Here is a 22264-nt window from a genome sequence, read left to right on the forward strand (position 1 = left end):
GACCTCAGCCTCCGTGCCAGCTGCCCACCTACCCCCACCGCTCCCGGCAGGGACACCCCCGGGGTGGGGCCGACGTCAGGAACCTCTGGGCCCTCGGGCTGACACCTGCCCCCCAGGTCCCCCAGGCTGAAAACACCCAGGTGCCTGCCGGTTCCCCGGGCGGGATCAAGGGAGGGAGTGCGCCCCCTCGTGGCCGCCCGGGGAGGCGCACAAGGGTCCCCCTGCTTGAGAGGCAAGGGCAGGGCCAAGGGCACCATCCCTTCTGCTCCCTGGGACCAGACTCACAGTTCAGAGCAGCGGGGAGTGGGGTCCCAGGCGCCCCTTCTGCCACCGCCTTCCCTCCCTCCCTCCCTCCACCGCTGGGCGCGTCCCCTTGGATGCGACTTCTGGATCAAATCAGCCTCCCAGGGAAAAAGCCAGGTCTGGGAAACGGGGCAAAGCCGCGCCTCTGAAGAGACGAGTACTTGGGCAACCTTATGGTCATCCGTGGAGCGCCCTAGGGTTCTGATCTGCCTTGTTCCCATTGCGCCTTGAGGCGTGTTTTACTTTTACCGAATTGTTGAAATCACAAAGGATTGGGGGGTAGGGGGCGTCCACTAGTCACCTGAGTGAATAGGGTGGTGGTGGGCACAGGAATGCCCCCTGCCTAGGAGGTCCCCACGCTGATGCCGGGAACCTGTGACCGTGGTGTTCCATCACACAGCGCGAGGGCCCCTGCAGAGGTGCTGACAGTAAGCACCTTGAGATGGGGAGGTGACCCTGCCTGGTTATCCAGGCAGCCCCCTGGAATGACAGGGGCCCTTCAACAGGAAGAGGCCAAATAGGAGGTCAGGGGGATGCTGTGTGAGGAGGACTCTGCCTGCTGTTGCTGGGGCGAGGATGGGGGCGGGGGGGGGCTCTCAAAGCTGCAGCAGGCAAAGGGACACACTGTCTGGAAACCTAAAAAAGAGAAACCACCAGGTATTTTACCAGCAAAACTGGGATCCGTGGGAATCTTAAGGGAAAGGCAATCTGGGACAAACAAGTTGTGGCCAGATCATAGGCAAGTCCTAAGAACAAATAGGAGGGAAGCTCTTCTTTCTGGCTGAAAGGGCTCAGTTTGGAAGGCTGTTCTAAAAGTCACAGGGGTGAACTCTGCATTGGAAGTGGGCTGACATCTCCCTGGGGAAACAAGGCTGGTGTTTCTTACTGTGGCTGGGTCAGTAGAGGCCTAACCATGTAAAATGTCAAGCCCGTCTAAGGTCAGATCCGTCTGTTCCCCTTGGGGCTGCAGTGCACTGAGGAACTCAGAATCCCCTTAGTCTAGTGCCCCCTCTTAGAGATGAGGAGGGGCCACCCAAAGCCATGGGGCCAGGGTTAGACACCAGGCCTTGAGCCGTTTCCATTGGTCTCTGGGAAGTGCAGAGGAAACTTCCAAACAAGGAGAAGCCAGTCCGTGTGTGGGGCTGTAGGGTTACCTTTGCTGGGACAGCCACAGGCTTTGCAGAGACCATCTTGTAAGTGTTCTTCTATAGAGGCTCAGGAAAGAAAGGAGTCAGCAGAGAAGAACAAAAGGGAGTTAGCCAAAGAAAAAATGAAAAAGAAAAAATAGGGAGGGTGAACTCATGGCCTGACCTCATTTTCACACTGTGGGATCAGCATTCTCTCAGGTTACCGTCAAGGAGCCGTCCTAAGAATAGGCCCCATTGCTCATGGCAGAGCTTTAAAGTCCATGTGAAAGGTTTAGTTTCTGATTTGCAAGCCACCTGCTATTAATCCGCGAACTTGCTGGGGAATGTGTTAGTATTTTCAATAAACGTACATGACGCCTGTCATATAGGTAACATGTTTTCCCTCAAGTTACATTTTTATTTTTTATCAAATTCACTTTTAGGTCGATTCAAACCAACGGTTTTCTTTGGAAAAGGAAATAAATATGAAAATAGAATAGCTGTTCTCAGCCTGATAGCGTGCAGTGGAATCAACAGATTAGAAGACTAGAAAGAAAAAGATGTAATATACAGAAACGGTGACTTTACAGGTAGTACAATGTCATTGAATTTATATCGCTCAATAGTTACTCTGAATGTATGGGCTAAATGCCCTAATCAAAAGACACAGGGTATCAGATTGGATAAAAAAGCAAGACCCATTGATACGCGGTCTGCAAGAGACACACTTTAGACCCAAAGGGACATCTTTCACATAGAAAGTGAGAGGGTCCAAAACCACTTATCGTGCTAATGGACATCAATGGAAAGCTGGTTTAGTAATCCTTATATTGGACAATTTAGATTTTACAACAAGGACTGTACGTGGAGATGAGGTGGACAGTATATCGTAACTAAAGGGTCTATCCAACAAGAAGCTCTAACAATGTTAATATTAATGCCTCTAAAATGGGAGCAGCCAATTCTATAAACCATTTAATAACTAAATTGAAAGCACATGTTGATCACAATACGATAATAGTAGGGGACTTTATCACCTTTCTCACTGCAATGGACAGATCGACTAAACAGAAGATCAAGAAGGAAACACAGGCTTTGAATGACACACTGGACCAGATGGACTTCACAGATGTATTCAGAGCAGTCCATCCTACAGCAACAGAATACACATTCTTCTCAAGTGCACAAGGAACATTCTCCAGAATAGATCACATACCGTGTCATAAATCAGGTGTCAGCCAGTACCACAAAATGGCATCATTCCGTGCATACGTATTATTGTAAGACCACACTGCTTTGAGACTTGAATTCGATCACAAGAGGAAATTGGGACAGAAGTCATATACATGGAATGGAGGCTAAAGAGCGTCCTACTAAAGAAAGAATGGGTTCAACCAGGAAATTCGAGAAGAATTCTAAAGATTCATGGAAGCTTTGGGATGCAGCAAAGGTGGTCTTAAGAGGGAAGGATAGGGCAGACAAGCCTTTTTCAAGAAACAAGAAAGGTCTCCACTACACCTAACCTTACCTTACACCTAAAGGAGCTGGAGAAAGAACAGCAAAGAAAGCCTAAGCCCAGCAGGAGAAGAGAACTAATAAAGATTAGAGCAGAAATCAATGAAATAGAAATGAAAAAGAACATTAGAATAGATCGATGAAACTAGGAGCTGGTTCTTTGAACAAATTAATAAGGTTAATAAAGCACTGGCCAAGACTCGTCAAACAGAAAAGAGAAAGGAAGGACCCAAATCGATAAAATCATGAATGAAAGAGGAGAGGTCACAACCAATACCAAAGAAATACAAATCATTATAAGAACCGATTATGGGGATCCCTGGGTGGCTCAGCGGTTTAGCGCCTGCCTTTGGCCCAGGGCGCGATCCTGGGTTCCTGGGATCGAGTCCCACATCGGGCTCCCTGCATGGAGCCTGCTTCTCCCTCTGCCTGTGTCTCTTCCTCTCTCTCCTCTCTCTCTCTCTCTGTCTGTCTATCATGAATGAATAAATAAAATCTTAAAAAAAAAAAGAACCGATTATGAACAAGTATATGCCAACAAATTAGGCAATCTGGAAGAAATGGGTGCATTCCTGGAGATGTATAAACTAACAAACACTGAAACAGGAAGTAATAGAAAACTTGAACAGACTCAAAACCAGCAAGGAAATTGAAGCTGTCAAAAAATATCCCAACAGACAAGAGACCAAGGTCGAATGGCTTCCCAGGGGAATTCTCCCAAACATTTAAGGAAGAATGAATACCTATTCTTCTGAAGCTGTTTCAGAAGATAGAAATGGAAGGAACACTTCCAAACTCTTTCTATGAGGCCAACATTACCTTGATCCCAAAACCAGACAAAGACCCTACCAGAAAGGAGTTAACAGACCAATATCCCTGATGAACATGGGTGCCAAAATTCTCACCACGATACTAGCCAATAGGATCCAACAGTCCGTTAAAAATGGATTATTCACCATGACCAAGTGGGATTTATTCCTGGGTTGCCAGGATGGTCCAACATCTCAAATCAATCAATGGGATATACTATGTTGATAAGAGAAAGGACAAGAACCGTATGATCCTCTCAATAGATGTAGGAAAAGCACATGACATAGTACAGCATGCTTCCTTGATTAAAACCTTTCACAGTGTAAGGATGGAGGAAACATACCTTCATATCATAAAAGCCTTATACAAAAAGCCACAGTAAATATTCTCAATAGGAAGAAAACCGAGAGCCTTTCCCCTAAAGTCAAGAACACTATAAAGGTGTCCACTCTCGCTACTGTTGTTTGACATAGTACTACCAGACCCAGCTTCAGTAACCAGACAACAAAAAAGAAAGAAAAGGCTTCTGAATTGGCCAAGAAGAAGTCAAACTCTCACTCTTCACAGATGCTATGATTCTCTATATGGAAAACCCAAAAGACTCTACCCTAAAATTGGTAGAATGCATACAGAAATTCAGCTAAGTGACAGGACATAAAATCGTCACAGATTTCGGTTGCATTTCTGTACACTAACAATAAGGCAGAAGATGGAGAAAGTAAGTCGATCCCATTTACTATTACACCAAAAACCATGAGATATCTAGGAATAAACCAAAGAGGCAAAGGATCTCTACTCAGAAAAATATAGAACACTCATGAAAGAAACTGAGGAAGACACAGAGAAATGAAACAATGTTCCATGCTCATGGATTGGAAGAACAAATGTTGTGAAAATGTCTATGCTACCTTGAGCAATGTACGCATTCAATGCAATCCCTATCACAATACCACCAACTTTTTTCACAGAGCTGGAACAAATAATCCTAAAATTTGTATGGAACCACAAAAGACCCGAAAACCAAAGGAATGTTGAAAAAAGAAAACCAAAAGTGGTGACAGCACAATTCCAAACTTCAAGCTCTATGACAAGGCTGTACTCATCCAGACAGTATGGTACTGGCATAAAACAAACAGACAGACAGACAGACAAAAAACAACCCAAAAGCAGACACATAGGCCGATGGAACAGAATAGAGAACCCAGAAATGAGCTCACAACTCTATGGTCAAGTAATCTTTGACAAGGCACGAAAGAACATCCAATGGGAGAAAGATAATCTCTTCAACAAAATGGCTTGGGGAGGGGGGAATTGGACAGCCACATGCAGAAGAAGGGAACTGGACCATTTCTTACACCACACATAAAACAGACTCAATAGGGTGAAAGACTTGAATGTGAGACAGTAATCATCGAAATTCTAGAGGAGAACACAGGCAGCAACTTCTGTGACTTTGGCTTCGGCAACCTCTTGCCAGGCATGTCTCCAAAGGCAGAGAAACGAAAGTAAACACCAACTGTTGGGACTTCAAGATAAAAAGCTCTTGCACAGCAAAGGACACCGCTGACAAAACCAAAAGACAACTGACAGAATGGGAGAAGATATTTTTTGCAAATGTCTTATCAGATAAAGGGCTAGTATCCCACATCTGTAAAGAACTTATCAAAATCACACCCAAGAACAAATAATCCAATCAAGAAATGGGCAGGGGTGCCTGGGTGGCTCAGTGGGTTAAACATCTGCCTTTGGCTCAGGTCATGATCCCAGTGTCCTGGGATCGATCCCCGCAGTGGACTCCCTGCTCAGAGGAGAGACTGCGTCTGTCTGTATCCTCCCCCTTGCTTGTACCTGAACATAAACAAACGAACGAATGAACAAATAAATATCTTTTTTAAAACTGAAATGGGCAGAAGAAAGAGACATTTCTCCAAAGAGAGCTACAAATGGCCAACAGACTCATGAAGAACTGTTCCGCATCACTCGGCATCAGGGAAATACAAATCAAACCACAATGAGATCCCACCCCACACCAGTCAGAATGGCTAAAATGAACAAGCCAGGAATCGGCAGATGTTGGTGAGGATGCAGAGAATGGGAAACCCTCTTACACTGTGGGTGGGAATGCAAACTGGTGCAGCCACCCTGGAAAACACTCTGGAGGTTCATCAAAATTTGAAGATAGAACAACTACTCTACGACCCAGCAAATGCACTAGTAAGTTCTTATCCTAAATATACAAATGTAGTGATCCGAAGGGGCACCTGCACCCCAGTGTTTAGCAATAATGTCCACAATAGCCAAGTTATGGAGAGGACTCAGATGTCCATCGACAGATGAATGGTTAGAGAATGAAATGCTACTCAGCCATCGAAATATGAAATCTTGACACTTGCAACTAGGTGGATGGAACTAGAGGGTGTCGTGCTCAGTGAAGTAAGTCAGTCAGAGAAAGTCAATTTTCATACAATCTCACTCATACGTAGATTGTAAGAAAACTAGAGGGTCATGGGAGAAGAGAGGGAAAAATAAAAATAAAACAAGATGAAATCTGAGAGGGAGACAAAGCATAAGAGACTCTTAATCATAGGAAACAAACTGAGGGTTGCTGGAGGAGAGGCAGGTAGGGAATAGGGTAACTGGTGATGGGCATTAAGGAGGGCACGTGATGGAACGAACACTGGGTATTATATGGAACTCATGAATCACTGACCTGTACCTCTAAAACTAATGATACGTTACATGTTATTGCTCTGAATTTAGATTTTAAAACTGATGCTTAAAAAAAAAAAAAAAAGAAGTGATCGATCCAGTCCTCTCTGTCCTCTACCTTGAGCGCTCAGTGCCATGTGGCCACACCCTTGCACCTTCAACTCAGGCAAGTCCAGACAATAAACTGAAGAGATTGAGCTCTCCATGCAAAATGAATAAATATTTTTAATATTTATTTTTTTAAAAAGGAAGGGAATTTTATTTGAGCCCAAAAGACAGTGGCCTGGGGTGGGCAATCTTCACAAAGAAGAGAGTGTTCTGGAAAATGAATATTTGGTGTAGGGTTATCTACATTTTTTACATAAAAATTTAAAACTTGTTAGACAAAGACAAAGACTTTGCAGAGACACTGCAGTTCCTGGTCCTAAGTTTCCATTATATGCAGTGATGATATACGATAATGATTTTAATCTTATGGGAACCAGGTACACTTCTTCCTGTTTTCTTATCTTTCCCAGGAGGGTCCTTTTTGGTTATTTTCCTTAATAAGGCAGACGTACAACGTGTGCTTGGGGCAGACATAGAGTCCAGGCTTTGAGTTTTTGTGGAGTCATTTTGACCTCCGTAAGTGTGGAGGCATAGCTTCCCTGGAGCCCAGGAGCAGGACCCACAAACATTAGAAGTTGAAAATGTCCTTGATCAGGGCCCCTTCCTCAGGGACCTCCTAAGTCTCTGGTTCATAAGACGTAGTAGGTGGGAACATATGCTGAAGAAGTGAGGAGGTGCTTCAGGGCATCACTTTCCCCTGCCTTCTCAACCTCAGCTTCTATGTCACTCAACAGCACGGACACATCCACCGTGGACATCAAGCACCACTGACCCATGACCTTGAACTGCCCATGTTTGGGTAGAGGAAGACAACCACAGGCCAATGACATGAAGTCAAGTCAATGAAATCTACAAAGCAATGTTTCATCTTTTTAAAATTGTTCTTCAATTTTAAAAAATTTTAATTCCAGCAACACTCAGGGAGTCCCCATTCCATCACTAGGAGTCATTTAAAGATTTCACCCAAGGAGAGAGGACTGGGGACATTTTGACTTTCGAACAGATGGTGACCATTAAAGAAACTTAAGTGCGGATCTAAAACAAAAATCTGGAAATGGAGCAGGTGAGAAAAATAGGATGTAAATGGCATCTGTTTACTGGGTGGAAACAATACAATAAGAGTGCAGGTTAAGACAAGAGAAAAGAGAAAACAGAGTAATGTCAAAACTTTGAGGTTGAGAGATCACTTAAAACTTAGAGACTGGATGTGAAAAGGATGACAAATTAATACGGAACCCAACGTGTCCAAGAACGGTTGGTGCAATGTTCGGCCCTGCCTATGACAAGCTTCCTAAACACCAAAGGCACATGTAGGCCGACATATGTGCACTCACAGAAAACAGAAAATACCACAGAGAGAGGAACATGGTCAGAATTTTTTCCCCATCGAGTAAGTATAGCCTACAAGAGATGGAGACTTTGCATTAAATATGATGAAATCCCAGAATATTTACATCACTTTATATCCATATCCACCAAATCAACCAGGAGAGTGAGGGATTAGAGCATCGAATACAAAAATTCACAAGGCCACAGTGATCGCCAAAACAAAAACTCTAATGATGTAGAGCGGGGAGGGAGTGTGTTCCACGGCACAATGCCAGCCAATACACGTTGTACAGGAATGATAAAGTTAGAATCCTTCCAATGTACACACACGGATGCGGTGATGACACACCACAGGGATCATCACAGGATGACAACATTTCAGAGAAAGGCTTTGCAGAAAAGGATCTTCATACATTCTCAGAGCTCCACTCACCACATTACTAGTTTTAGAGAGAAAACCATGTGTTCCTGTGAACAGATCTCACGGGCCCCTCCATAGCACGTGACCCATGCTGCTCTCGCAAGAACGGTGACGGGCAAACTGGCGCTCTCGGTCTCCGGGTGGGCTGAGCTGGGACACACAGAGCCTTAACTATGGAGTGCCCTGGCGAAAGGGTTAGGCTGAATTTAATCAGGAGGAATTTAATTTCCTGATCCTAATCAGGATCAGACAACTTCAGGATGTAGACCATTTAGACGGATATCTGACCTGTCCCCTACAAACAAGGAAATGTCACCACCACCAGAGACAGCCACCTAAAGGTGAGGAGATGTCTTGGGCTTGAAAGGACTAAACAGTGACACACTTTTTTAGTCCTTTGGAACCCAAAAGATCTCTTCTCCTTTTTGTCGTCTCTTATTTGTGGTGACAATGACTGTTTGAAGAAAGACAGGCGTCTTGTTCGATGGTCTACATCCTGAAGTTGACTGATGCCTACCTTGTGCTCAAATTCAGGCTAACCCTTTGCGGCCGGAACACTGCACAGTTAATGCTGTCTGCTCCTAGCGCAGCCCATCTGTTGGCCCAGAATGTCCAGTTTGACACGTGCTCTTTTTCCACGTTGCTCCCGAGTCCTCGGGTTCATCGCGGGATGGAATTGAGAGGAGCAAGACTTAAGGTCTCTCAAACCTGCACGTGATCCAGTCAGGCATTGGTCTCCTTGGCGATTTATCACGAGTGGAGGCTGAAGGGCTAGAATTTCTCTCGTCAAACCGTGTGTTGCAGTCAAAATCACAGAGTGGCTTGTGGTTGTGATGTTGATTCTCAGCAAAGGATCCCTTCCGTGCTCTGTTGGGGCTTTTCCTGCTGCACTGTTTTAGATTTCTTTTCATCAAGTGGAAAATGATGGGGTTCTATGGTAGGATTTCATTCACATGAGGAATCTCTTCTCCTATTTCCTGAGGTACTTGGTATCTGGCAGAGAGAGAGAGAGAGAGAGAGAGAGAGAAATGGAATGTGAGTCTTTGTCAGATGCTGCTGATAGCTGAGCCTGGAGGGGTGGCTACGTGGTCACGGAGGCCAGGAGCAAGCTGAGCTCCTGTGCAGAGAAGAAGCTGACGGGGGACCCACAAGCAGGCCGAGCTGGAGAGTAGGAGCCACAGGTCAGAAGTGACACCTCACTAAACTTACAGCGGCCTGTGTTGCAGGACCCAGGGACCCCTGTGCTCCACCCAGAAGGAACCTGGTGAACCCAAGCTCAAGGCTGCTGTGAACTTTTGCCAGATCCTGACTACCTCCTCCTCAGCAGCCACTTCATGCTTGAACCTGCTTCAGCAGAAGCCAAGTGGTGGCTTTCTCTTGCTTCCCAGGGAGGGGGGCACTCAGCACCTAACACACATATTCACAAACAGTCTGCCATAGGAAGGAGGGGACCCTTGGCAGACAAACACTCCCCCTTCTCACCCTTGTCCCAGTCTTCTGAGGAGGAGGCCAGGCTATAGAAGGAGTCCTAGAATGTGAGAGCCGGAAGGGGCCTCAGAATGTCCCCAAGTTCAGTTCTGCCATGTGCAGATGTGGTCCAAGAGGCTAAGGACCGCCCCAGCCATGTGACCTGTTCCTGAAAACCCTGGAGACTGAGAAGAGACACAGGCTCAGGCCCTGCCCAAACATGTGGGGGAAGGGAGAAGAAAGCCTCAGTTCTGGAGGTGTGTGCAAGCAGTAGATGCTGTTGGTCACGTGGCCTGACAGGAAGACGCCCAAAGGGGCTGAGGGAGGATCCCAAGAAGGAGAGACTCAAGGGGAATTAACAAAAAGATCAGGGCATGTAGCCATGGCCCTACTCATTTTCACTCAGGTCCACCAACATTCTCTGAAGGTAATGTCCCACAGGATAGAACTTAGGGCATTTCCAGGAATATCCTCCGTAGATGGACTCACCAAATTCTGAAGTGAAAATGAAAAAGCATTAGTTTTATTTAGCTCCCTAGATTGTCATCCCTTCTTTTCCAAACTTTCCCTAAGTAAGAAAGTTTCTCAGTGTTTACACTGGTGTGCAGAAGGGCCTGCAAGTGGATTAACACAGGAGAATGAGACCTAAAATTCCCTACTGAGATTTTGTATAAGCACAAACTTTGATTAAAATATTTTGTTGCAAGCTGCAGTGACTCTGACGGGGGCTTTCAAATCCACTTAGTGACTAGTGAATTGGCGTTTTCAATGTCAGAGGAGGAAAGAAAGCACTAAATTCCTTTATTTTTGATCAGGGAAGAGATTCTATGTTGGACACTGGGTTCCTATGCAGGGTTTTATTCCTCCTGTATCCCATATTATAAAATTTGTGGGAGACTAAGATCCAAAAGAGAGATCATCCATCTAGTTCCTCTGCGTATCTTTTTCCTCTGCTTTCTCTAGGCTGCGGTGTTGAGGGAGGAATGCCGATTCCGTCAATGGCTGATAAACAGCTTTTCTAGGAAGTAGAAGCCACACGGGACCCTTCTGTACTGCTCACGGAGACCCTACTGGATCCATGGCCCTTCTAATTTCTAGGAGCATACTAGTGGAGCTTTTAAAAAATCCTGTTACCCAAATTCCACCTCACAATCTTGAAATCAGAATGTTAAGGTACTGGGAGAAGGCACTCGTGTTAGTTCACAGCTGACTCAGTGTTTCTTTTATCCTAGCATGATTGATTTAGAAGTATTCGCTAAGCTACCCTAATTCACACCAGTGTTTTCTCGGCCTCATCTCTTCCACCAGGAGGACACTGTCCCTAAGAATGTTGGTCTTCTTTCTGACAACCTGCCATGAATGACTTTCTTTCTCTGTTGGACTCGATTCTTGTGCATCTCCCCGGCTCTTCCAAAAGCAGCCCGAAGTGAATTCAGTACAATGCTCTAGAATGTTCTCTTGCCTGAAATTCAACCCAGTTACCTTTTCGCTGATTCCTACTGAGCGTGGAGACATGGTGATGACCGCGAAAAGGGGAGACGTCTTGATGCCTAAGCACCTCATGTTCTATTCCTTTTGGAAACCTGGCATTAGCTTCTACCTTTGGCCGATGTCTCTCTAGAAAAGTGCCATTCCTGTCCTCCACCTGATGCCAACTACCATGTCCCCCCTAAGGTGGGGGACACAAAGTTCCCGGAAGCCCCATACGGGACTTCCTTTCTCATCTGAGGCTGAGGAAAAACCTGACTCCAGGCCGCCGAGTGTGGCACTCCCAGCCATGACTCAGGTTCTCATTTAGTTTTTGTCCTGGGGGATCTTTCTCCTCTGTTTTCATACTTCTTATTCACATTGAGAAGATGAGGGTTAAGTGTCATCCGAGGTCAGATTCCCTGAAAGACCCAGGAGGAGAATCCTCATGCAATGGCTCATTAAGACAATGCTCCTGGGAGAAAGAGGCCATGGAGTTGTGGAAGCGGGGTTGGGGGGGGCTGGGGGGTGAGGGGGTGGTGGTGATGGCAAAGAAGCCAAGAAACTGTGTGATTTCCGGCAGACTGTTGCGTGTTTGGTGACATGTGTAGATGATGCTGCTCTGCTGAGGAGGCCCATGGGGCCTGCTGCCCCCTTGTCATGAGGAGAGGGGAGAGGGCACCTCAGGACAGCCCCAGCAGGAACACAGCAGAGTTCAGATGCAACCAGGTGATGGAGATGGAAGGGCCGGCAGGGCGGCAGCCCTTGTGGGAAACAGAGATAAGAGCAAACAAAAGAAGCACCAGCTATGGGAGCGAACACAGGAGGAAGAGCACGAACAGTGGTGGAGAGGATGGAGCTGTAATCTGAAGAAGAGCAATTGGAACCCATGCCCCAACAGCACAGATGTGATTACCTCTGCGCCCTAAGCTTGAAGGCGGGAAATCTGCATGCAAGTTGCCCCTGAATGAACTGCAGTTTCCTCTTGATAATCTTGTGTTTCGTGACACCTGGGGCCTTCATGGGGTCAAAGACTTGACACTCACACTGACTGGCCACCGAGCCCTCAGCAGTTTCACCTTCCAGCTTGAGAGTGTGGTTTGTCATGCCCACGGATGCATCCAAACCCAGCTCTGAAAATAAAAGCACATCAACAGGATCCGTTGTCATTCAGGATCTTTCTGAGCCCCCACCAGTAAGACGTCAAAGAAGGCCAGTGGGCAGGACGAGAGAGGCCATCGGAATGTTCACGAGTGAGGAGAAGCCAATGGACACATTTTGATTATTTCCTGTTTTGTTCATCTTTCTTACCCTACCAAGAGGGCCAGGAGGTCAATAGGCTCGCAATGGATGAAAGTGAAATGGGGAAAAACAGAATTGGTAAAAACAAAGAGTTACGGAGAAGAGACAAAGGCAAGGAAATCATGCTGGAAAGAGTCTGCACTATTAGAGAGGATATTGTAGAGATCTCACCCAAGTCAAAGTTGAAGGGAAGCTTTGGGAAGCAACAAGGAATGAGAAAGCTAGGGAATCTCTCCAACATGCCTCAACATATATTTCATATACGTGCATTATGTATAATATACACACCAAATACCCATCTGTTGTGCCATAAGATATAAATGTGTGTATCTGTATGTCCGTATGTACTTAATGAGTAAATGATTACATAGGGGCTGGGAGACATGCAACAGAATATTGTAAGACCCCCTTCTTGGCAGTTGAAATTGGAAAAAATACACAAATTCAAGAAGAATGAGAAAAACTTTTGCAAGAAACAGGTGAGCCTTTAAACATCGAGGAAGAATTACGAGGTGGAGGAAGTGGGAACAACACAGAGTAAAACCATCAGCCTATAGAATGATAGAATGTATTTGCCCCCAATTCATATGTTGCAACGTGATCCCTACTATGATGGTGTTGTGGAGTGAACCCGTGGGAGGCAGAGCCCCCCATTAAAGGGATTCCTACCCTATAAAAGAGACCCCACAGAGCTTCCTCACCTCTCCACCCAGTGAGGACATAACTAGAAGCAGCCACCTGTGAACCAAGCAGGAAGTGTCACCAGGCACTGAATGTGCACCTGTTGGATTGTGGCTCTACTCAGCCTCCAGAACAGTGAGATATTAATTTCTGACGTTAATAAGCCAACCTGTCTGGGCATTTTTGTTATGAAAGCCAGAATGGACAAAAAAAATCTGGCATGGACCCTGGTTTCCTGCTCAGGTCTCTGTGGAAAGTGAGTCATAGAGAGAGGGACTAAGCCAGCAGGTGGAGTCGGGGCCAGGACTATGGGAGCCAAGGAGAGGTGACAGAGAAGCTAGAGGGAGAAGACAATAAGTACCTCAGTTTCTAAGGCCCTTGTCAAAGCTGTGCTTCCCCAAACACTCACTGAGCTCTTTCTCTCGGGCCTCTCCCTGGTGAGACAGTGCTGCTCCTTTTGTTACCTCCACGTGGGTACTGGATCACCTCATTTCTCAGATGAGTTCTGAGCCTGACAGGGGAGCCCCGGGACACCCCAGGCTCCAGGAAGGGACACGTAAAGGGAGGGAGGGTAAAGACACCATGACCCAGGGGAGGGTTGAAAAGTTCGGTCTTAAGGAAATCTGAACAGAGGTGGATCCTATGAGCAGGAGTCTGGGGAGGAGGCGATGGAGATGAGAGGAGATGATGAGCTGGAGGGAAGATGAGAGAAGAGAGTGACGTGTGCACTTTATCTAAGAGGGTGGCCCCTTATTTCTTTAGAAAAAGAAAAAAATAAACAAGAGATTGTGTTGTGAGTCTCTATTTCCACTGTGGCTGTGAAAGCTTAACAGGGAAAATTGGCTTGAAGATGTGGAAGAGGAGAAAAATTGGCACACGAGCCTCTGAGAAAGCCAGGGAAGATGGGGTCCAGCCAAAGTGGAGCCGGGGGAAAATTGCTCCACCCCACGTGTAACAATGCCATGAAACCATTTCCCAAGCATTAAAGCACCACAGAGACACAAGAATTAGACATTACAAATTCAGAGATGTTATCAAGCAGTGGTTGTTGGATCAGGCCCCCTAAAAATAATGTTGTATCACGCTCCAACTTCGATGGATCGGACACCATTGTCAGGGGTTTCAGATGAAGGTACTGAAGGGAAAATACATAAGAAGATGATGGCTTGTCCCGTTAAAGAGCCCCTGGACACGGGGCAGAATGGATACTAAACACCAGGCTCTTGCTCACTCCCTGTATTGGAGCATCGTGAGATTTGACCTACCCCCATTGTTGCCTCCAGCCACAAGCCTGTGAGTCCAACATAGAGACTAGAGCTTCCTACTTCCCTTCCCTCTCACCTTGGGAGAGTGGCCTTTGGTCCCCAGAACCCATCTTGGCTGCCAGGCTCCAGATGGTGGGGGAGAGGTCGAGCCTGGCTCTGTTGTCACCACGATCCAACTGCTGGCCCAGCTGCAACTGCAGAGAATTGGCCTCCTTGGTGCTGGGCTGTGGCTGTGCTCTTGCAGTTTGCACCTCTGCCCTTAGGAAAGTCAAGTTTCCCCTCAATAGCCCCCGGTGACAGGGCACCTGCATGGGAGCTGAAGCAAGAAGAGATGTCAATGGGATAAACCCCAGTGTTCCGTAGCTGAGCACTCCCAGAACACCCATTTCTGACGTCCCCGCCTGTCTGTGAGATCACCCTGGGAGCGGGCACAAAGGCAGATATCATGTGTGTGAAGATGTCACCATTATGTCTGTGCCTGGGAACGCTGGGACGGCAGGTGCCCAGGCTGCGAAGTCCCAGAAGCAAAAATCACCTCCTTGACTCCAGAGGGCCTTTAGATGGGCGCAGGAACTCATGCTTATTATCCTGTAACCTTCGTCCTATAGCCTACAGAAAACATTCTAGAGAGGCCTGGGGGCACGGGGAGAAGCAGATGTCAGTGTGTACCCAAAAGATAACAGAACAACGGAAGACGTTTGGCCTTGAGGCTTCAGGTACCACTAGAAAAGGGACTTGGGAAAAAGTACCATGGACCAAGTCAGAAGCACCTTTCTTGGCTCTGGAGCCTTTGGAACTTTCTCATGTACAATTTTTGACTGCCCTTCCACCCACCCCACCTGTATGTTCTATTGCCACCCGGAGGAGGCGCTGACAGCTGTAAGGAATGTAGCAGAGGTCTGAGTCCCTTAGGAGATTCCAGGGCCAGAAGTGCTCCAGGGTCAGACTCTGTGGGTCTTCAGGGAGGGCACAAAGCACCCAGTCCCAGCATCACACACCCTTCAGGGAGGTGTGGGCAGCACTCCGTGATCAAACACACTCAGGTTTCCACTGTGAAGGGAGTATGTGTTCTCAGAAAGGGGGCTAACCAGACACTTGCAACACCCTCACGCCAGAGCAGGTCAGCTTCAGTCGGAGCCGTGCCTCCTCCCTGCCATGTGGGCCCTCGGGTGATCTGAAGAGCAAAGAAATTCTGCTAACAATCCAAATACTCTCCCAGAAGGGAAGTCCAAAAAATAGCCCGAGAGGGAACAAATGGGAAATGGGTTTTACTCTGCACGCTTGTGTGACAGGGCCCCCAAGGGGGTCTTGCTCAGCAGGCAGCACTTTTCTGAAGATTATGGAGAGGGGATCGCCTGTGCTGAGGCCAATACCCACCCTAGGTGCACAGGCCACTGATCATTTACACGACATGGTGCCACAGAGAGTAGATACCTGACTGAAACCATATCCACACGTGGAAAAATCACTGATGCTGCACAGAGGGTGCAAAGTACTCAATCCATGGGGATGAAAAACCAGAGCTAGAGCCTTAGCTTCACTGAAACCACAGGGTACAGGCAGGGCTGGGTGCTCAGGATCTTCTATCTAAATGCTACAGAGGGCAGCTCAGGAGCAAATCTTTGGGATCAGCAAAAATATAATAGATGGTGCAAATATGGAGCTGACTGCAAACCTGTGTGGACAGCAGGAGAGATTATAGGAAGCAACGCAACTGGCAATAGAATTTCATGAGTAGCAGAAGACTCTAGTTGATAAAAGAAAGAGGTCTGTTACCCAGGTGTCTCCAGGTGACATAGTGGCGGCTGGGTTTTTGCCTTTTTCCCTCATTTCTCCTCTCTCCTGTCTTGGTACCAATGCCTGCACTGCACAATAGTGAGGGCGCAGGCGGCAGAGGGTAGTCTGGGACAGAAGGAAAGAGAAGTTGTCTGACCCATATGATGCCTTTTCTTATTTAAGGAGGCTCCATACCCAGTGTGGAGCCCAACATGGGACTTGCCTCACAACCCTGAGATCAAGACCTGAGCTGAGATCAAGAGTTGGACACTTAACCAACAGAGCCACCTGGGTGCCCCAGTGTTTTTAAAATTAAATCCAGGAGCAGAGTTCAAAAAAACCAGTATGAGTCTACAAGGCCTGTTGGCAAGCTTGCATCTCTCAGCCTATTTAGGTGGTTGGATAGAAAGCAGAGAGGCTCTCTGGGGCCTCCCCAGGAACTTTCTGGCCCTCACAATGGGAGTACTTACCGTCCACATCAAGACCCAAGAAGAGTTCCTGCTTATCAGATGTGAATGAGGCACTTGTATAAGGCCTGCAGGCGTCTGGCAGGTCATGGCCAACTGAAGGAGTCCAATAAGATTCATCCAGTGAGTCCTGTGGGATTTCATTCTCTTCTGCCACTGGCAGCTCCCTGTGGAGCCTCGTGTTCCAGGGAGTACTGGAAGATGCAAGAAGAAGGTTGAGTCAACAGGGAGTCCCAGCTGGTCTTGGTGGTAGGGAGGAGGGAGTGGTGACAGAAAACAAATGGGAAGTCCCCATAAAGGGACATGAACCAGTCTGCCTCCATCTGGGGCCAGAGTGTGGATGCGCTGGGGATAGATCAGGGAAGTGCTCACAGCAGAATGGGAGCTTATGGGGAAGGAGTTTGAACCACCCAGTGCACAACAGTTACCACACACAGAACACTCAGAAAACAATAAAACCAGCACCAAGACGTTTGCAAACATTTTGTTGAAACTGACAGAAAGCACCATCAGAACCCCAGGCTCCGGCAGCATGGTAGATTCCTAGAAAGCTCCTGTGTCCAAGGCCTACTTCCCTAAATACTGAGGCATGAATTTTTTCCTAAATACTGTCTTTGCCATGAGTTCTTGCCAATGTTGTAATGACAAACTGGCAGAGACAGATGGGCATCTCGGGCTGGACCCAACACAAAGAGAGACTGTGAGAGTGCAAGACATCCTGTGATTGCTTAGCATCCTGCATCAGTGAACTCTATTTTCCCACATTTGAGAAGGATCAACAAAGGGGCCTGTACGAGTACCATAGTGAAACAGAGAACAGGGCTAGCGGATCATTGTGTGGGTGTCTGAATGGGTGAAACAGGTACGTGTAGCACTGTCTAGATTTCCCTGGATCCGAGATCACCAGATGTCACCACCAAATTAAAGCCCACGATTCTTCAGAGTTACCTGGGGGCATATCTGGCCTTGGTCTTCTTCCTCCCAATAATCATTATGAAGCCTGGTGGCTCTCACTCCCGTCTTGGAGAATTGAAGGAGTCAAAACACATTCATCCGGTGGGTCCTGGAGGATCCCCTTCTTTTCAATTTCCTGCTGCTCCAGGCTGTGGGAGGTAGGACAGGAATGACAGAAGATCGGACCAAGAGGATCCCACACCATGGTTTCCTAAGTGGTTTTGAGTGGAGTTACAGGGAGTGGTCACAAGAAGCGTAGCGGGGGCGGTGAGGGGGGCATTGCCTTGAGAGGGAAGAAGCGATCCATCCAGTAAGAGACAGAGTGTGGCTGCCAAGGGATGGCAGAGCAGCAGCAGCAGATACTCAGTGCACCGGTCACCGAGGGACTGACTAGGAATGAGAGCCAGCCATCCCAGTATGGTACAGTCCCAACGTGAAGCAGAGATGGAGACCAGGCCAGGGGCAACCACCACGTGCCTGGGTTGTGTGGGCTTTAACATAGATTGATCAGGCGGCTACAGCTCTGGAGTCCTCGCAGACTGGAGAAATTTGTGCCTTCTAGGCACCATGGTAATAATAGTGTCACATGACACTGCAAGTTTGGGTTAAGTGCTTCTCTTGGTTTTTCATTTTGCCGGTTGTCTGCTTACCAATTCCTTTGCTACTCACCTGCCCACCAAGGACCTTAGAGAATTGTGTAGGAAATAGATATGCACCTCTTCCTCGTGTTCATTTAGAGGAAAGAATGGGTATTTTGTAGCTACAGGGCATCTTAAGGCTAGTGAATTCATCTTGATCTTACAAGTACCACAGAGACAACAGACGACCAAGTTAACGGGGCCATCCATTGTTTCCATGTCTAGTTTTGCTTCTTGCATCTGGCACTCTCTAGACTTCACTTAGAGTCCTTTCTGAGGCCCTGTGAATTTTTTTAAAAAAAGATGCTATTTATTTATTCATGAGAGACACAGAAAGAGAGGCAGAGAAACAGGCAGAGAGAGAAGCAGGCTCCCCGTGGGGAGCCCAGTGCAGAACTCGATCCCGGGACAGCGGGATCACGCCAAACCACTGAGCCACCCAGGCATCCTTGCCCTGTCCATTTTTACCCACACATTACCGGTGCCTGAATACTCATGGTCACCTGGGGGTGAGTGTTTCTTGTTTTTCTTCATCCTCCTCATCGTCATAATTTTCTGCAAATAAATTCAGAAATGTCCTGTCAACTATGTCCCACATCAGCACTAGACACACAGTGGGCTTATGTGTCCCTAAATTCATAAGGACAGCTGCTGCAAACAGTGTAAGGGCAGGTGGGGAGTCTCCTGTGAGCCCAGGACCTTGGAGCGGCCTAGTGCAATCAGGGCCTGCGGCCGCCTTACCTGAACTGAGCTTTCGGGCAAGGCGCTTGGCCAGCCTGCCTCCCTCAGGCAGCTGCTCTTGGAAACCCTGCCCTCGAGAATGCTCAGGGTCATGGTGGGTGAGGCGGTCCTCGAGGTGCTCATTGAGGCGTTCAGAAATATCTGTCCCTCCCCGTAACTTTTGATACAACCGGTCAGCTCTTTAGCATGATCTTTAATTAGGATATGACATTGCCTAGGGTGGGACAGAGAAAATTTGTAAATGCAGAGTTGAAGCAAAGATTAGAAGAGCTTTTGTGGAGACTTCTGGGAGAACTTCCCCAAGGAGTCCTGGAAGCCGAATTTGGGCATGTGTGTGGCGATCTGCCTGTGGCAGAGAAAGAAGGTAAAACAAGGCCTCCTCTATCAGAGGGCGCTCCTGTGAGCCTCCTTGACATCCCTTGTATCTTCTCTGTCTGTAAAAAGCCAGGTGTCTTCCTAAACACACATCAGAGAGACGTCCCTTGAGCTTCTCACTTAGGGCACACTCAATTTCTGGAAAAACCACATACAGTGCATCATGCACTGAATGGACATGGCTCCGACACAGAAGCATGAACGTAATCACGTAATCAGCTGGCGGGAACTGGCAAGCTCAGGAGAACGGCGGGGTTAAGATGACCGTGTGTTCTAAAAGAAGGGATGACACGCTGTGGTCAGGAAGGTCGTGACGGTGTCAGACAGAAATGAGGGGGCGAACTCACAACATCGTGAACGTGCTAAATGCCATGAACTGTCCACTTGAATTTGATGACGTTGACATGTTTTTTAAAAAGAGAAGCTGGGGCTCTGAGTCACAGGAGTCCAAAATCTACCAATTACTGTGGCCTTAATGGTGTTACAACTATTTGTGTAACGTGCCTGCCATGACCGTTTCTGCCCTTCTCCTGGCCCAGGCCCGTTGCTGCCCCAAGTCAGAGATGCCCTCAGCTTCCCTCCAGCCTCCCACATGGAGCCCTCCTTACCTGAGCTGCTCAGCGAACACCTCTGTCCGCTTCCCCTCCTCCAACTGCAGCTTGTCCCCCAGCACGGGTCCGATGATGTCGGTGAGCTCTTTACACCCTGAGAAACAGAGATGCCTGCCTCAGTGGAAAGCTGGACATGCTGCTGTGCTCGCTGCCTTCAAGGGACGGGGCAGGGTCCAGCCCAGGACAAATGTAACCCCGGCAGCCAGGCTCTGCAGTGGGAGCTCCACGCCTCCTTCCTCAGCCTCCCAACTACGGGGCGTGTGATTAGTCCCCGTTTTAGAGCCGAGGAAGGAACAGCCCCGAGCCACAGGCAGTGACTAGACACGGTGAGTAACTGGTATTTGGTAGAGTCAAAATTCACATCCGCTCACAGCGACCCTGATCATGGCCACTTTAGCAAGCCTTGCATTGCAGCCTCTTAAGTAGACGCTGAGCAGGGACAAGAAGTAGGCCCCTAGGACGACAGGACTGATGGGTCCCCTGAGCTGGGATTTCTCTGTTGAACAAGTATGCCGAGGGTAAAAATTCATCCAGATGCACTTGTGTGAAGTATAGTGCATAAAGCCAGAAGGATCTGAAAGGAATATGTCCAAATCCTAATAAAGTTTGTGATTAGAAGCAGTAGAATTATGAACAGGGTTTACACAGTGCCAGGCTCTGCTCTAAGAGCTTTTCAAGAAGTTACTCAGTACTGTGATTCAAAGAAGTAGGTGCCACAACAGTAATAACCCGGGAAGGCTGGCCCAGAGACCTTGCTCCTCACCCCTGTATTGAGGTACCTCCACTCCAAGCTCTCAGGTGATATCTGTTTTCATCATCTTCACAACAGGTTTCCCACAATTTTGTGATTCGTATTAGGAGAGATGTTAACAAAACTTTGCTTGTGCTTTCCTGAAAGCTCAGGAACTCTTCACTTTCCTAAATAGCAGGCTTCAATTATCACCTTTCCCTGCATCAATCTTTTTTCATTTTCCCTCCCGTTGCTGTACTGAAAGCCAGTTGTGAGAACATGACAAAAATTAGGGCTCAGAGCATCAGGATTCATTACATCCCTGCAGCCCCCTCCTAAGACCAGGCAGCTGAGCTCCCCATTTCAGGCTGACTGTGGGGGAGGGCCTACCCCCCACTCTAGCTTGGGGGGTTACTGGGGCTGCGGTCTCTCCCACTCACCCTCATCCTCCCTTGGCCACGTGTTTCTTGGCCCAGACCTTGACCTGCTCGCCATCCTGCTTCACTGAAGTTTCCCCAGCTTCGGGAGAGATAGATGGAGGCAGCACAGATTGTCTGAAATTCCCTGAGACACCCTCAACCTTACCACTGGGTATCAATTGGTGGCCTCTGCGGGCTTAGGAAGCAGAGCCTGTGCCCAGGTTCCCTCTCAATCTGGTTGATTTCCAGGAGGCTGATTTCTGCCCTTGGATCAGACTGAGGGCCAAGAGGCGCTGCCATGGTGACCAGTGGCAGACGAGGTAGAGCTGGGGACTGGGGAGAAGAAACCCAAACACAGGATGGGTTAAAAACAAGTGAAATCAAGTAAGTTTAATCAGGCCTGAGGGGTGAGGATACAGGAATTCTTTACTTACTATTGGCAACAATTTGGGCAACACCCCAGAGCACTCGAGAGTCGGTAACCACAACAACAAGCTCTGATGCCAGAGCTGAGAGCTGAAGGCAATGCCCCTCGCTCAGACTCCAATTGGAATGGCAGGGGGAGCACCCAGCATTCCAGGTAACGGTCTGCAGTTGCAATAACAGAATTGGAACGTGGTGGGGATCAAGGAACCTTGGGAGCCACTGATACACAAGGCTGCCTCGTCTCCCTGAAGGTCACCACTGATGGGGACCACCCCTCAGCAGCCACTCTCAATAGCTGTCTACCCTTGTGCTGACACCACAGATCCCATCTCTTTCTAAAAGTATATCTCAGCATAGTTCTCATTGTTCATTCTTGTGTGTGGATAAAGTCATCAAGGCAGATATAGTTTCCCAATAAGTTTTCTTTTTTAAAAGATTTATTTGTTTAGTTGAGAGAATGAGAAGAGGGGTAGAGGGAGAGACTCTGACACGGAGCTCAATGCAGATCATGTCCGTAGCTGAAACTCCCCATCAGATCATGACCCTAGCGGAAACCAAGAGTCAAACCCTCAACCAAGGGGAACGCTCAGGCGCCTCACGCAGCAGGTTTTCTTAAGGGTTGT

General features: G+C 47.7%; 1 protein-coding gene across 6 annotated transcripts; it reads right to left on the reverse strand.

Moving 5' to 3' along the window:
* Nucleotides 1-1814: 1814 nt before the first annotated feature.
* On the reverse strand, nt 1815-21757 carry LOC140601044 (NBPF family member NBPF6-like). 6 transcript variants are annotated; one of them, XR_012004102.1, is made up of 10 exons: nt 21650-21757; nt 21237-21548; nt 20064-20160; nt 19081-19294; nt 17696-18894; nt 16751-16941; nt 14581-14820; nt 12173-12389; nt 9031-9315; nt 1815-8505 (listed from the first exon to the last, which is right to left on the reverse strand). XR_012004102.1 is itself a non-coding variant. In XM_072769517.1 (10 exons), the coding sequence occupies exons 6-10, from the start codon at nt 17737-17739 to the stop codon at nt 9255-9257; spliced, it is 753 nt and encodes a 250-aa protein (XP_072625618.1). In that variant the 5' UTR covers nt 17740-17850; nt 18843-18894; nt 19081-19294; nt 20064-20160; nt 21237-21548; nt 21650-21757; the 3' UTR covers nt 1815-9254. The 6 variants fall into 6 exon arrangements, 4 of the variants coding, with proteins under 4 accessions (XP_072625618.1, XP_072625619.1, XP_072625620.1 ...); XR_012004101.1 differs by having other exon boundaries at nt 8840-9315; XM_072769517.1 differs by having other exon boundaries at nt 1815-9315; nt 17696-17850; nt 18843-18894.
* Between the last annotated feature and the right edge of the window lie 507 nt (nt 21758-22264).

The sequence above is a fragment of the Canis lupus genome, chromosome 12 (assembly GCF_048164855.1).
Source record: "Canis lupus baileyi chromosome 12, mCanLup2.hap1, whole genome shotgun sequence".
Lineage (NCBI taxonomy): Eukaryota > Metazoa > Chordata > Mammalia > Carnivora > Canidae > Canis > Canis lupus.

What these genes read in the sequence shown, in the direction of transcription:
- LOC140601044 (XM_072769518.1), bottom strand. Translation starts at nt 17,739, where the DNA reads ATGATTATTGGGAGGAAGAAGACCAAGGCCAGATATGCCCCCAG. An exon ending in AAGGCCAGATATGCCCCCAG is followed by an intron (nt 16,942 to 17,695) that starts GTAACTCTGAAG and finishes TGCATCTTCCAG; the next exon opens with TACTCCCTGGAACACGAGGC. An exon ending in TTCAAGCTTAGGGCGCAGAG is followed by an intron (nt 9,316 to 12,172) that starts GTAATCACATCT and finishes TCTCTCTGCCAG; the next exon opens with ATACCAAGTACCTCAGGAAA.